Consider the following 14,075-nt stretch of genomic DNA (forward strand, 5'->3'; position numbering starts at 1 on the left):
TCGCTGCCGCTGCGCATGATGCCGTTCGTTGTTGGATTTTCGATTATTGCTTGGTGTATTGTCCTTCGATCAATTACCGTATGATGCCTGTCATTTGTAACAGGAATCGATGTTAACTAGTCTTTCCATAGAAATTTTCTGTAAATTGAAAGGAAGAGCAAATTGGATATTCGGTACTTATTTAGATGTCCTGGTTATGCCTTCTGTTGAGTTGGCACTGCTTGAAGTGGGAGCCTTCCATAACGGCCCGGCAATCCGACTAGAAATTTATACATACGTATGAATAATGTTTAATGTTTACACATTACTTTTCGGAATACACACTTTTTCAACAGCAAAACAAAACTCGGTAGGTAGGATGTATCCAAGAGTGATGCGCATGATTGAGATGCATGCTAACGAATATGCTGTTGTGTAGTGATGAATAGCAATCTGAACAATACTAGCACCTCCTTCAAGAAAATAATTTCAGTGAGCAGACGTCTACGTCAACGTCTACAGTGCAGTGTGGACGATGGATGGTTTTCCAGTTGGTGAAATTCGTGGTTAATTCTCCTCCTCCACGTTCTGTCTTCACTGCACTCCACTTAAGATGGTCCTCAACAATTTCCGTTCGAAAACATCACGATGGTCGTCCACAAGCATAGTCCAGGTCTCGTGGCCGGAGATCGTCTTGTACATAGTCAGCGTCCTGATTCCTTGTCATAGTTAATCCGTCTTTGAATTTCTCTGCTGGTATCATTTTCGGCGGTCACCAGTGAGCCCAACTACCCATGTTGTTAAATAAAGTCAGGTGACCTTTGCATTAATAACATAAGAAAATCTTTTTAAACTGTGATTTGATTTTGAAAAAAAAATCAACGTTCAAGTGAGTTAGCGTTACGTCATTTTAGTGGGGAATCTTGTAAAGCGTTACTTATTGTTACAGGGGAGGGGGTCCGAAATCTGATTTTTTGCGTTACGTAATTTGTGTACAGTGCCTAACTAAAAACCCGAGATCGGGCGGAATGTTTAGAAAAATAGAGTGCACACTTGATCCAGTTTGGAATACATTGTTGACTGCTTTCGAGAACCTATATTCATTTTAATATCTTGTTTGATCAGGGCCTTAACAATCGTTACGTCGGTCATAGTTTGTTATGATGTTAAGAGGAACGATAGCCTGAACAATGCGTAAAGAGCTAATCGAAGCATTGAACGTCGCGTGAAAGTGGAACTAAGTGCTTTTTCGTAGCTTTTAGTTTTCGGATTTTAAAGTTCTTCGGTTACAGTATACTGCTTACTGAGCAGAAAAACGCGTTCCCAGGTCTTTTCATATTGAGGAGCTTTATTGTCAAATCACATGTTTATCGTCTATTTTGCGAAACTTCTCGCCATCGGTGCCGGGTTTGAATTGATACAACAACTCGAGTAAAGGTATGATGTGATATGAGGGGCTCGGTGGCTTTAGAGCGATCGTTTTTGCTTACTAAGCAGAGTATCATGAGTCTAATCTCAGGTCCATCCACATTCAAGATTCGTCAATCGCTTTATTTGTTAATATGACTATATGGTAATTATAACTCGATGATTAAAAAGGAGCTCGTTTACCTAGTGGCAAACGTTTTTTCCTACTGAGCAGAAGATAGTGGGTTCAATCCAAAACTCCTTCGCGTAATATGATCGTTAGGACATCAATCCAGTTTATCGTTTACCAAAACGAACCCTGCTAAAATCCCAACCCTCTTACCCAATATACCAGTGATTCCTCGTGGAAGTGCGGAAGTGTTTTCGGCGTCAAAGCGAGTGTCACGTCAAAACATTCCTACTCATTACATTACACATTGAGGATACGTACTTTGATGCGAAGCGCTGTGGATTGTGAGATGCTCGATGACCCTGGAGGGATCGTTTTTGCTTACAGAAAATCATGGATTAAACCCCAAGCTCTTCCACAGCACAATATATCGCCATCGTCATTTTTATATTTGATATTAACTATCAACCTCGGAAACTATTTGCATTATCGCGTATTTCAGTCGTACGTTACATACCAATCAAAAAAGTAGTCATGTTTTGTCGCGGAGCGTTATGGTTCTGAGATGCTCGATGACCCTGGAGGGATCGATTTTGCTTACTGAGCAGAAAGTCATGGGTTTAGCAAGCTCTCCGTGATGGCTCTTAAAATGCATAAACATACATGAACAAAATGAATATTTTCTTTGGACAGTCGGCTATCGAGAGATTAAATGAGCAACACATACACAATACATAATTTTGATTACATCGCCAACTTTAGGCGAATCCTAACCCAATACCCTACCCGAACCTCCAACTCCGTAGCACTTATGAGGGTGTCGCTAAGTCGGTGGCCTCTCGTTAAGTAAGCAATACATCAACATTTCCTTCTCTATGCCTAGTAATGGTAAAGTTGGGCGTGGCCGGGAATAGTGGCAATCATGCTAATGGAAATCTTGTTCAGATTGGAATCAATGTTAACTCCCCAGCATTATTCCTGAAAGTAGTCTTACTGAGAATTTCAAAATAGTCGTGAGTGTCGCTAATATCCAATCTACGAAGTATATCATAACAAACGCTAACGCAAACGTTACCGTGCTTAAATAAAAATCCTTGAAAAAAACAAAAAAACATTTTAAAAAAGAACAAAAACAAACCTTTCAATTCTTCACTTTAATAACAATAATAATAAAGAACTACGTAAATCTCAAAATCCGCAAAAATAAATGCGTAAGATAAAAAAAAAACCCGTCTCCTGCAAATGCAATTCGCTAAAAAAAATATGAAAAAGAAGAATTGTAATGCCAAATATCAATTAAAAAAGAATAATTGAAAATTATTTGAAAAAAAAATCCTGTTTACTTCACCTAATACAGTTTATCGCTGAACAATTTCTTTCTATTATTTATATTACAAAGTTTTACTTTTTTTCAAATAATACAAATCTCAAATATATTAGCTTTGCAACTTCTAACCAATTAAGAAAACCTACCATAATATCAAAATAAAGTCCTCCTTCTCCCTCTTCCCATCCACTAACTTCGAGATGACCGCGAGTATTCGGTTCAATTCAATTCCTTTAACTCTAGATTTAAGACTTAAATGATGTTTAACTCAAATGCCCTCCCCTTGGCTAGTTTTTGCACCTTGCTGTTGGTGGGCGGGCTTAATTTCATGCTTTATAGTGGAGTGTTGGAGACGGTAGGTTTATGGCCAGCGTTGCTGGCTCATGCTGCGATAGAATGGCGTCATGGGCAGGCAATGGGGATTACTAGGCTTCCCCTCTCTGATAAACCACTGCATGAGAGAACCAAAGATCTAGTCTAGCAGTGATAGTATCACACTTGTTACTCCTTTAATTGAGAGCCGCGTCGTAGTACGCTTACGTATAGGCACTGACGTTGGGTGTGATACTGGCGGGTTTTGCCGCAAATCACTCTTATTTTATTTATTTTTACGCAGATAGATTTATTTGGGTTTGCAAGGGAATTATACTATTGAAATATTTCAGAAAGTGCCCAACGGTGCTCCTTCTATTTTCGTGACAAACTTTCATTGTTGTTTTCATTGAAGTATTACTTATTAGAAACAAAGTTAAACATCATTTTTGTACATGGTATTGTAACTAATCTTATATGTGCTTCATTTTGATTTGGGATAAGTGTTTGAACTATGGCTCGAGATTTCCACTGTGGTGTGCTTCTATTGTGACATACCCATATGTATTTTTGTGGTCCGACATAGTGTAAACGTGAGAGCGTAATTGGAGCATATACCCTATATAATTTAAAAATCAGCTAGGAAACTAACTTCAAAATGAAGCATTTTAGTCACATGAAGGTGTTACCTGGGTCGAACTAAGATATAATAAATAGGTAAAGGTCAAAATCAAAAGTACTTGAAACACGTTTAATTTTAGATTACAAGCACAAGTGCAGGTACTTAATAAAGCATGGGTTATGATTGATTAGGTGAATTAGAGCTTTTAATATTTTATTAAATTAGACTAATGAGATATCATAATCATCAAATGAACTTAAATAAGAAACTTCAGAAAGTCTAATGACATTAAGTAGATTAACAAAAGAATTAGGATGCGGGGGGTCCGCTTAGGGAGGCAACTAACCTTTAAAGTTGTAGAATAAATCTTCTTATTTAGTCTTGAAATTTAAAAAGAAAACGCAGGCAGACCAATAGCATTTAGCAGATTAACAAGGAGAGGAATAGTTTAGGAAATAAGTAAAAGTAGAGGTATGTGACAATTAATAACTTTTAAACTTTTGGAGGTATTGTATTCCCCTGAGTTTGTTGTACTCTATTACTATATTATTCTCTCAATACGCGAAATCTCTTATATATGCGGTTAAAGCATTTGAGTTAACTTATTTCTTAGTGTTCAAGTACTTACATTTGTAAACAGCAGTCAATGTTAATCTATGAACTAAACCATACGTAAAATCGATCTTTCCTTATGTGGTATTGATGCATGTTTAACTTTTCGCGGCTGTCGGAAACAACGCGCCTACGTCTACGGAGCTTACGCAGAAGTGATTCGCAATGCGGTAGAGCTCGACAAAAGTTTTTTTTTGAGCTTCTGTAGTGTAGAGTTCGTTCGGTGCGGTCGCAAAATCTTGAAATGATTGATACGTGCGGTAAAATAACTAAATTGAAACAAAGCTCAACAGTAAAATAAGTAGAATATTTAGGGAGGAAACCAAAATTAATCAACTTGCCAACATAGACTATCACAATTATTTTGGTGGCACTCTTTAAATGATAATAAGCCTTTTTTTTCTCGCTTCGGTTGTCTCGCACGGCTCTCGGAATTCGCGCGGTTTTCGTAACTTGCATAATTTAGATATTTCGTTCGAAACGGATTTACTTATTCAATCGGTTTACTACGCGGATGTATCTACGCGCACACGTCACAGCATTTTTTCTATAACTATCTTGAAACAATACATACGGAATCCAGTGTTCAAGCGGCCAACATAGGCTAGTCCTTTTGCTGCATTGTCAAAGATAGAAGCAAAATTTATTCAAATGGTTCAAGTCTTGAAAATTAAGCTGTCACGCAGCTCCAGCTTGATACCAAAAAAAAATGATGTTTAACTCAAATGATAGCTTGGTTCTGTAAAGTTTATTCGATTGAACCTGTACAAATAAATTAATTTACAACAAAATAAATAAAAAGTAAATGAAGTGAAAACTAATGCAGGAAAATAAAAAAATATTGGCAAGAATTTTGTTGGAATGCCATAACAATTAATTCTAGTATTACTAAAATGAAAAGTACTGCTTTGTTGGTGAGAAGCAGTGCTGGCAATTTTCATATCATTAGATTGAAAGTGAACAATCAATTTTGCGCAACGAATTTTCTCATGCCCATCATTTGAAGGGCCACTTTCTCAAATTAACCTCATCGTCACTGTCAATTGAGTTACTCACTATCAATTGATATACGGCAGTGGAGCATCGAAGAAACCCAGAAAAATTATCACAAACATACGATGTCGGATCAATGTAAGGCAGATGGTTCAAACTTAGTGATTGAATTAATATTTATATTATTCCTCCTAAATATCATACCTGGGATACTCTTTCTAATCATTTTCGTTTTTTTTAGAATATGCAATGAATAATTCATGATTTATTAATTGAATTTAAATAAACATTTTTTTTCCAGGTACCCAAACCGTGCTGCGCTCCTACGAAGCTGATTCCAATTTCGGTGCTTTACCACATAGATGAAACTAATGTAAATTTAAAAAAGTACAAAAATATGGTCGTTAAAAGTTGTGGGTGTCATTGAACAATTTGCATTAAGTATAAAAGTATATGTGACCTTATATCAAAACTAAAAATAATTTATAATTGCTTTGTGAAAATCATTAACATTATTAATTAAACATTATGTGATTAAGTATTTCTAGTTTTTCAGCCATTTACTAGTATTTTAGTACTTACCATTTAGCGAAGAGATTATTTCTATGATGAGAAAGTTGATTTACTGCAGTAATGTCCATCTTTAATAAAAAACAAAAATCAAATAATAAAAGAAAGAAGAAAAAAAAAAACTATTTTTCATTTCCTCTTGATTAAAAGTATAGAAAATTAAACAATATTCATATAGGGTAAACGCTCCTATAGTTATGGTACGTTAGAAGTATTTGGTGCCTATATTTGCTTGTGGAGCGGGCAGGCCCAAGAACTTTTGAATACAATGCACACCCCTTGAAGGTATTAAAAATGTCTCTCTAATTACGCCCAATATTAACATACATAATTTAAACAAAACATACCTGATAGAAACATAAAAAAAAAACATTTTAATTACAAGTACTATTAAATACAATTTAAATAAACTTTTTACAGACATAGGGTAGAGAACTACTTCGGCCTAACCACCCATTAAGGGCCTATCAAGCAGAAAACATCAAATAAATCCATGATTTCGGTGTTAACAGGTAAACTCTGCTTTTGGTAAGATACTTTAGTTCAAATACTACCGAACGAAGTCAATAAGAACGCGTGATATGAAAGTTTGCACCCAATATTCTCAAAAACAAATGAAGTACTCCGACCGAATCAATTTTTAACTTCATCCGATAGGTCGAAGTGAATTCATTAGCGTTCCAATGCTGAATCCGTAGGCCGAGTTTGGCGTCCAGACGGAGTGTTAGACTTTTAACAATATGTCAACAATTTGTTTTTCTTTATCAAATCTTACGGTACGTACGGAAAGGTAAATAAATTTAAAAGCCATCAGTAATAACATGCCGGTTGGTGCTAAACTACGCAAGATTAAGAAAGACTAAATGTGGTTGTGCTTAATAGACTGGAAATGGGGTAACCCTATTGTTCTGGAACGGTGAACGAATTATATTAGTTCTAAGTTCCATGGTGAGAATTTAATACAATTGAATTAGATATTTACAAACGCAATATTCTGCTGCTGCAATTGTGCGTTGTTAGCTTATCTCACATTCCCTTTTGTTTCCCAATATGAACTCCCTTACTTCGATTGTTAAGTGGTTACGCTGTGATGAGTTGGCATTTTTGACGTAGATTAGGTCTTTCGCAACATATTGGGGGTGGAATTGGAAATTTTTCTACGAATCTGCTCAACTGAACACTTTATCTATTTTCAATAGGTCACTATTGAAAATTACACAAATGTCCAACTGTGGTGATCAAAATTATCACCGATTGCCTGCAAATAGCGCTTCCCCTAACACAGATTTCAAATTCGACCGGTGTCCGGTCGATCGTCATCAGCAGTAGCAGCAGCAGTGCTTTCGGCGCGTGGCGTTGGACATTGTTCTCCAGTGCGGATGCTCGCAAGCAGCGAGCTGCAGCCTACATGAGCGTCCATTCATCGAAGAAGGAGGAAGAAACCACACCACTATCAGATTTGGATTCAGTTGCTCGTCGTGAGTCGCTGTGGGCTATCTATGCCAAGCGCGTCACCCTCGTTTCAAAGAACTATGTTCGATTATACAGAGCAATATCAATATGTCCCAAAACAATCGTACAGGCCAACGATACGTGATTCTGGCACATGACGTGTCAGTGACGTGACGTGCTTTATTAGAGAGATTTTCAGCCTTGGACTGGTTCATCTCTAACGTATATCTTGTGACCTGATCTAAAGTGTCAACTCCTGCTTTTGAAGCATTGTAATGTAATATATGGTATATGTTTTTCAGTGGAAGATACACTTTACAAAAAAGTCATGTAAATTTCGATTCCCTGAGACCGACACATGTAAGCGGCCCTTTTGACATAAGAATCAGTTGAAACAGACGAGAAAATTAATTCAATCTAACGTTCTCTTCGCCGACTTGCTTATGTTTCGGTTTGAGAACACTTAATTTTACATGAAATGATTGTTTACGTCCTATGATTTACGTCCGATATGGATTACGATTCGTGTAAAAGTAGTTATTACAAAGTGTGTATGTCAAGAATTTGAAGATTACTGGACAGCACAAGAACAGCTTTGTGCTTTTTGGGTACGTATGAAGTTAATTTTTTATTAGATAGTTTTTAAGCCATATGTTCATTCGCCTCTTAAAAAATTAAATATTACAGCTTATCATGAAATGCCGGCGCCGGTGGTGTAGTGGTAAGCGTTACTGCGGAAGAGAAGTAAAGCCCTTGGACCCGGCCCATGTGTGTTCAATGGGTGCGATATCCTACGCAGATGTGGAAGGCGCCTTCCTGCACATTGGATTACCGTCAATAGATGGTAATCGATGTCCGTCGGTGATTGGCACTAGATTGCGGAACAGAGACCGACGTTAAATAAAGGAATGAAGAAGCTTATCATGAAGTTTACATTTGTTGAGGAATTTCAAAACATTCAGTTCTTCACTTTTTTTTTGTTTCCTTAAGTAATATGGAGATCGTTATTAATTAATATTTCTTATCTAAGATTATCATATTTAACACAATTCAACAATATGTTAATTCTGTTCTGCGTTACAAGTTTTTTGATACGTTTTGTCATACAAATGATTTTTGGTTAATTCTGCATCTGATTAAGACGCGTTGTTCGAACTGATTTTCTCTGTCGATCCACTTTTTGACAGACGTTGGGAGGACGATGAGAATCCCGGAGAGTTTGGAATTTTTGAAAGAATATCGTTTTGATCCAATTGATGATGTCCGTTGCAGTTTTTATTGGGGTGGCTGTTCTTCCGCGGTCAGCAGCTCGATCGGCAGCTTCGTTTCCAGGTATTCCAGAATGCCCTGGCACCCAGCAAAATGTTATGTTTTTATCAGCAACTTCTTGCTCAACTGTTTGTATATATAGATGTTTAGAAGATCATTTTCTAGGGCAGAGTTTGTTGCGAAGCGAACAGCTGTGGTTAAAGCAAATGCTTCAGCAGAAAAGACACTACACTGATGTGACAGACTATTTTCGAGACTGATTTTGTTTCCAATTACTCCTATACCAACCTGGTTGTTGCGTTTGGACCCATCAGTGTAAAATTTTATATGGTTGATATACCGTGTGTTTAAGTGGTTCGGGCCTTTCTGGCGCCCTGGCCTTTTTGACGATTTCCTTTATTGACCAATCGACCCTAACAGATTGGTTGTACCACGAATGTTTACTTTTTCGATGTAGTTTGGCGATTTTTGGGATTTCAATGCCGACTTCATTATGTAGTGCACGGTTTGCTACTTCCAATAAATGTTGGTACGTTGATGGTGTCTTCTCTTCTAACCGATGTTTTATCCCAACCATTGGGATCCAGTATGTTTTATCCCAACCATTGGGATTCACTATGTTTTACTTGCGGAATCTCTCCTGTCATCACTTAGTTGCAATCAGTACTCATATCACCTTCCACGGATGTGATATCTTAGTGAATATAATAACTGGTTCACGACCGTTGCTAATTGGTAAGTACTGAGTAGAGACTGACTTTATTGAGTTTTTTCGGAGGACTTTTATACCTTAGGCCGAAATTTGCTTGAGTGACAAAAAAACGATGCGCCGCGAAACTGCGATGTGCCCAATTAGTTTACAAATATTCAAACGTGCGTGGTATTGATTCAACACATGCTGTACTAGGTCAGTATGATATTGATCAATACGCACGATTCATGCTGAGTAGGAAAATTAAATTTTGTTATGTTTTATCACAACACCTTCCCCTTTTGGGAGAATGATGTTATATCATACTATGACCCGAGAACCTTTTCTTTAGATTTGAACTATTCTATTTTTATGAACGGTTTGTACTTGTTTTGTTATTGTATGTTGTATTGTAACATTTGGGTTTACAATATTTTTTTTATTATGTATGGTCCTGAATATTGCATCTAATTTTCTTCTATTTTCATTTACTAAATCTACTCTGTCTTCTAATTGAATTGATATTTGTTTCACAATTTTTTGATTTTGTATTGTGATTAACTTAGTTTGTTTTTCTCCAAATAATACTTTGCTGTATAAGAAATTTTTAATCTGCATTGTAATTCTTAATTATAATCATCTATGTTATAAATTGGTTTTATATTCGTTTCTAGCATTTCTTTCTGTATTTTTTCAGTTCTTCCAAAATCTAACTCGAATGGTGTATAATTTGTTGACAAATTTGGAGTTATTATATCCGGGGACAATAATAATTTATTCATTCATCCCAATCATTTTTGTGTTCATTAGAAAAGATTCTTAAGTATTCATTGAAACGTTTACGGTTCCTTTCTAATGCACCAATTGTTTGTGTATGATATGCTCTTGACGTATTGTGGTTTATTTCGAAAAAAAAAACATATTTTTTATGTTGGTGAATAATGCATTTTTATACTGCGGTATATTAGTACCGCAAAACGGGGTAAAATTGATAGTTTTTTAAAGTATATTCTAAATATGTTTAAATATTTATAAATAATAAATATTTTTAAAACAAGTACTGAGGATCCAATAGTTAATTCGTTAGTAATATGTTTAACAAAAATTAAAGTATTTGCACTATTTTTTTAGTTATGTGACCGAACTTTAGTATTTTGATAATGCTCGATGAATGTAGAAAAAAAATGGGTGAAACTCAAACAATTTAGTTCTTTAAATATGAAACTTTGAATGAGTATATAATCAGAAAACTTAATAAGCAATAAGAATACAACATTGAATTTGTGATGGCTGTATCGGAAATACATTTCATAAGTGATGGTTTGAGTGCTTTTTCAAAAAGGCGAAAAACACGAAATTGGTTTTTTAATATTTTTGTAAAATATGTAACACATAACGCTTCTTTTCATTCCGCATCGAACGTTCAACTGTTTCGGTCTAGTGTAGCTTGCACTCCGTTGTCAGTACTATTTTTTTCCCCTATTGAGGTTTTTTTTTCAATCCGCTTTCATACTGAGTGGTGTTGTAGTATACAAAAGTGTAGTGAGCATCGCGGAATTGCATTTGCCGCACAACCGTTCGAGAAAGGAAGCAGTCATTTCCGGCCGAGACCGGCAGATGAGCTGTTCATCTTTAGCCAACAAATTTCATCACACCACGCCACTGCAACATCAAGGTCATCGAGTTCACCAGCCGGCGAGCCAGCCGGTGCTTTGTTGAAAACACTCGAGGGCAACAATAGAACGATCATCACCATCATCCTCACATCAGTAGATCATCGTCATCAGCCAAGTTACGCTTTATCAGTCGACGAGAGCAGACGTATCAATATTGTTCTGAAAAGTGAAGCTTCTATTCAGCCAGTTGTCGAGACTGCGCCAAGCAAACAAAACAATTCAACACAAAACAATGGATATGGCTATATCACATCACATCAAATGGACCACGAGTCAACACGTTGGTCATCGATTTGGGTACTGTGCCATCGAAACGGATCAACATGGATCTGATCGTCAGGTTTGTCCACCAAAACCTCAAGATCCAGTTCTCAACTGTGCAATCCCTTCAACACAACACTGGAAAGTCATTGGTGTTCTTGGAATGTCGTTCGGAAGATCAAGCATTAGCGGCAGCGGACATAAACGATGGTAGACACGAGATCACGATCGAGAACATCAAATATGCTGTCACTGTGCACATGGAGGATGGCGCAACAACAGTCAGGATACACGATGTCTCCCCTCAATCGGAAAACACGGTTATCGAACAGGAGCTGCAGAAGTATGGTGATGTCATTTGGTTGAAGGAGGAAGAATGGACTGAACCAGCCATATTGAAGGGTATCAAAAATGGGGTCAGGGCTGTACGCATTAAGATGCACACCGAAATACCTTCGTACATCAACATTCGGGGAGAGGTTACATTGGTAACCTACAAAAATCAACAGCAGACATGTAGGCACTGCAACAGACCAGTACACTGGGGACGCAAATGTATGGAGGCAGGCTACATGGAGCTGCAACTACACTCTGGAAAAAACGGGAACATCAGCGACCGGCTGAAGGCAGCTGGAGTAAATTACGCGGAAGCGCTAGCTACAGGGGGCCCATCAAGTCAACAGCCCAGTACAAGTACCGGTGCAGGTAATGGGGTTGAGCCATTGAGTCCTAATTTTACTAATCTGACGCAGCTAGTACGTTTGGGACAGAAATCTATCGCGAGCAAAATTCAGGTGACCCCGGATGTTAGACCGGCAGTCAAAACAAACACTCACACAAACACTAACATCACTAACAACGCTAACGCTTTCTCTGAAATCCAGGCATCGAGCAGCGTAGTAGTCTCAAAAGAGATTACAGCAGAAAAAACGGTGAGTGACCAAATGGACACGTCGACTCAACAACCGATAACAGAGACATCAGCAAAGGCTGCGGGGAACTCTTCGATACAACCAACAATTCCACTTAAAAATCCATACGCGGTACTCATCTCCGATGACGAGATGAATGAACATGATAAGATACGAAGTAGGAGTGGCTCACCTTCTCATCAAAAGAAACGTAGTCGTACAAGGAAAACCTCGAAATAAGTCGTGAAAGATGAATGTTTTATCATACAATATTGGGTCGATAAATATGAACGGAATTTCTAATAGAAATAAGCTAGATGCGCTCAGATCATTTATATTCCTAATGGAGCTTGACATTGTCATGCTCCAAGAAGTTACAGAACAAATTGAGATCAATGGCTTTGAAGCATTTTCAAACATTGATCATAGTAAAAGGGGAACCGAAATTTTGATAAAATCGCACATTAAAACATCACGCTTACAACGTAGTATAGACTCCAGAATTATAAGCATTCAAATAGACGACCATGCAACAATTTGCAACGTCTATGCACCTTCTGGCAGTGCACAAAAAGCAGAGAGAGAAAAGTTTTTTACAAATTCAGTTCAATATTATATAAACCATGGGTCAGGAAAATTAATTCTAGTCTAAAATAGTCTCGTTTTTTAAATGGAAAAACAGCATGCTCAAGAAACGCAACCATGATACAATGGAGTTTTTCTATTCTGCGTTAAATTTATTGCATAAAGAATCTGTAAACAATCCAAATTTACGTAGCGAAATTAATTTAGTCAAGGGAAAAATGGTGGCTTTACAAAAGGACATATCCAAAAGTTACTATGCACACTCAAAAACAATGATTGCGGGTGAAAACACAACGATTTTCCATGTAGGAGAACAAATTAAGCATAAAAGAAAAACGGAGATAAAATCATTAGAAATCAATGGAAATATTGAAACAAACCGTGAAAAAATAGAAACGGAAATACTTAAATTTTACCAAACTCTGTATACTAGATCAGAAGTCTTAACAAACGATCATTTTGATCCACAGAAGACTGTTGAGGAAAATTTGCCAGCTAATATAAATTTGATGAATAGGGTTACGGAAGATGAGCTTTATAATGAAATTAAATCAAGTCAATCCAAGAAATCTCCGGGTGTGGATGGCTTACCGAAAGGTTTCTATCTGAAATGTTGGAATATTATTAGAACAGAGCTGGTTTATGTGGTAAACGATGTTTTAAACGGAAAGATGTCTAAAGAATTTGTGGAAGGAATAATTATTCTGATTCGTAAAAATGGAAGTCGCAATGATTTAAAAAACTACCGACCAATAACACTATTAAATTTTGATTATAAACTCGTTTCAAGAGTTCTAAAAAAGCGCCTGAGCAGTTTCAGTTCACAGTTAATGTCAAATACGCAAAGGTGTTCAAATCCACACAAAAACATTTTTCTACTATCAAATGTGATGAACTAGCCTACGGCTAAAAATCACAAAAATAAAGAAAAAAAAAATTTTTTTTTGAGGTTACATGCTCATTAAGAGACAAAATTTTAGAAACACATTTAAAAAAGAAAACATCTGTATTGATATCGTTTGACCTAGAAAAAGCTTTTGACAGAGTCAGTCATCAAATTCTAGAAAGAGACCTACAGAAAATGGGAATCAATATTGATTTTATTAGATTTATTCAAAAGATTAACGAATATACACACTCTAGATTATTGATAAATGGAAGTTTATCAAACTACATAAAAATTGGACGTTCTGTACGACAAGGAGATCCCCTGTCTATGCTCCTTTTCTGCTTATATTTGGAACCCTTACTGCAGAAGCTTAAAAGTTGTTGTACAAC

The 14,075-nt window shown here is 36.7% G+C and overlaps 1 protein-coding gene across 1 annotated transcript in view; it reads left to right on the forward strand.

Moving 5' to 3' along the window:
- Positions 1 to 5,945, forward strand: part of LOC135704358 (protein 60A-like) — a 142,724-nt gene extending 136,779 nt beyond the window's left edge. The window contains exon 4 of the mRNA XM_065225792.1: positions 5,684 to 5,945. Coding sequence (XP_065081864.1) covers positions 5,684 to 5,809 — 126 coding nt within the window. The 3' untranslated portion in view covers positions 5,810 to 5,945. The remainder of the gene's footprint in view (positions 1 to 5,683) is intronic.
- Positions 5,946 to 14,075: the final 8,130 nt, after the last annotated feature.

The sequence above is a fragment of the Ochlerotatus camptorhynchus genome, unplaced genomic scaffold (assembly GCF_037179485.1).
Source record: "Ochlerotatus camptorhynchus isolate MF236.1 unplaced genomic scaffold, CSIRO-AGI_Acam_v1.1 ptg000235l, whole genome shotgun sequence".
Lineage (NCBI taxonomy): Eukaryota > Metazoa > Arthropoda > Insecta > Diptera > Culicidae > Ochlerotatus > Ochlerotatus camptorhynchus.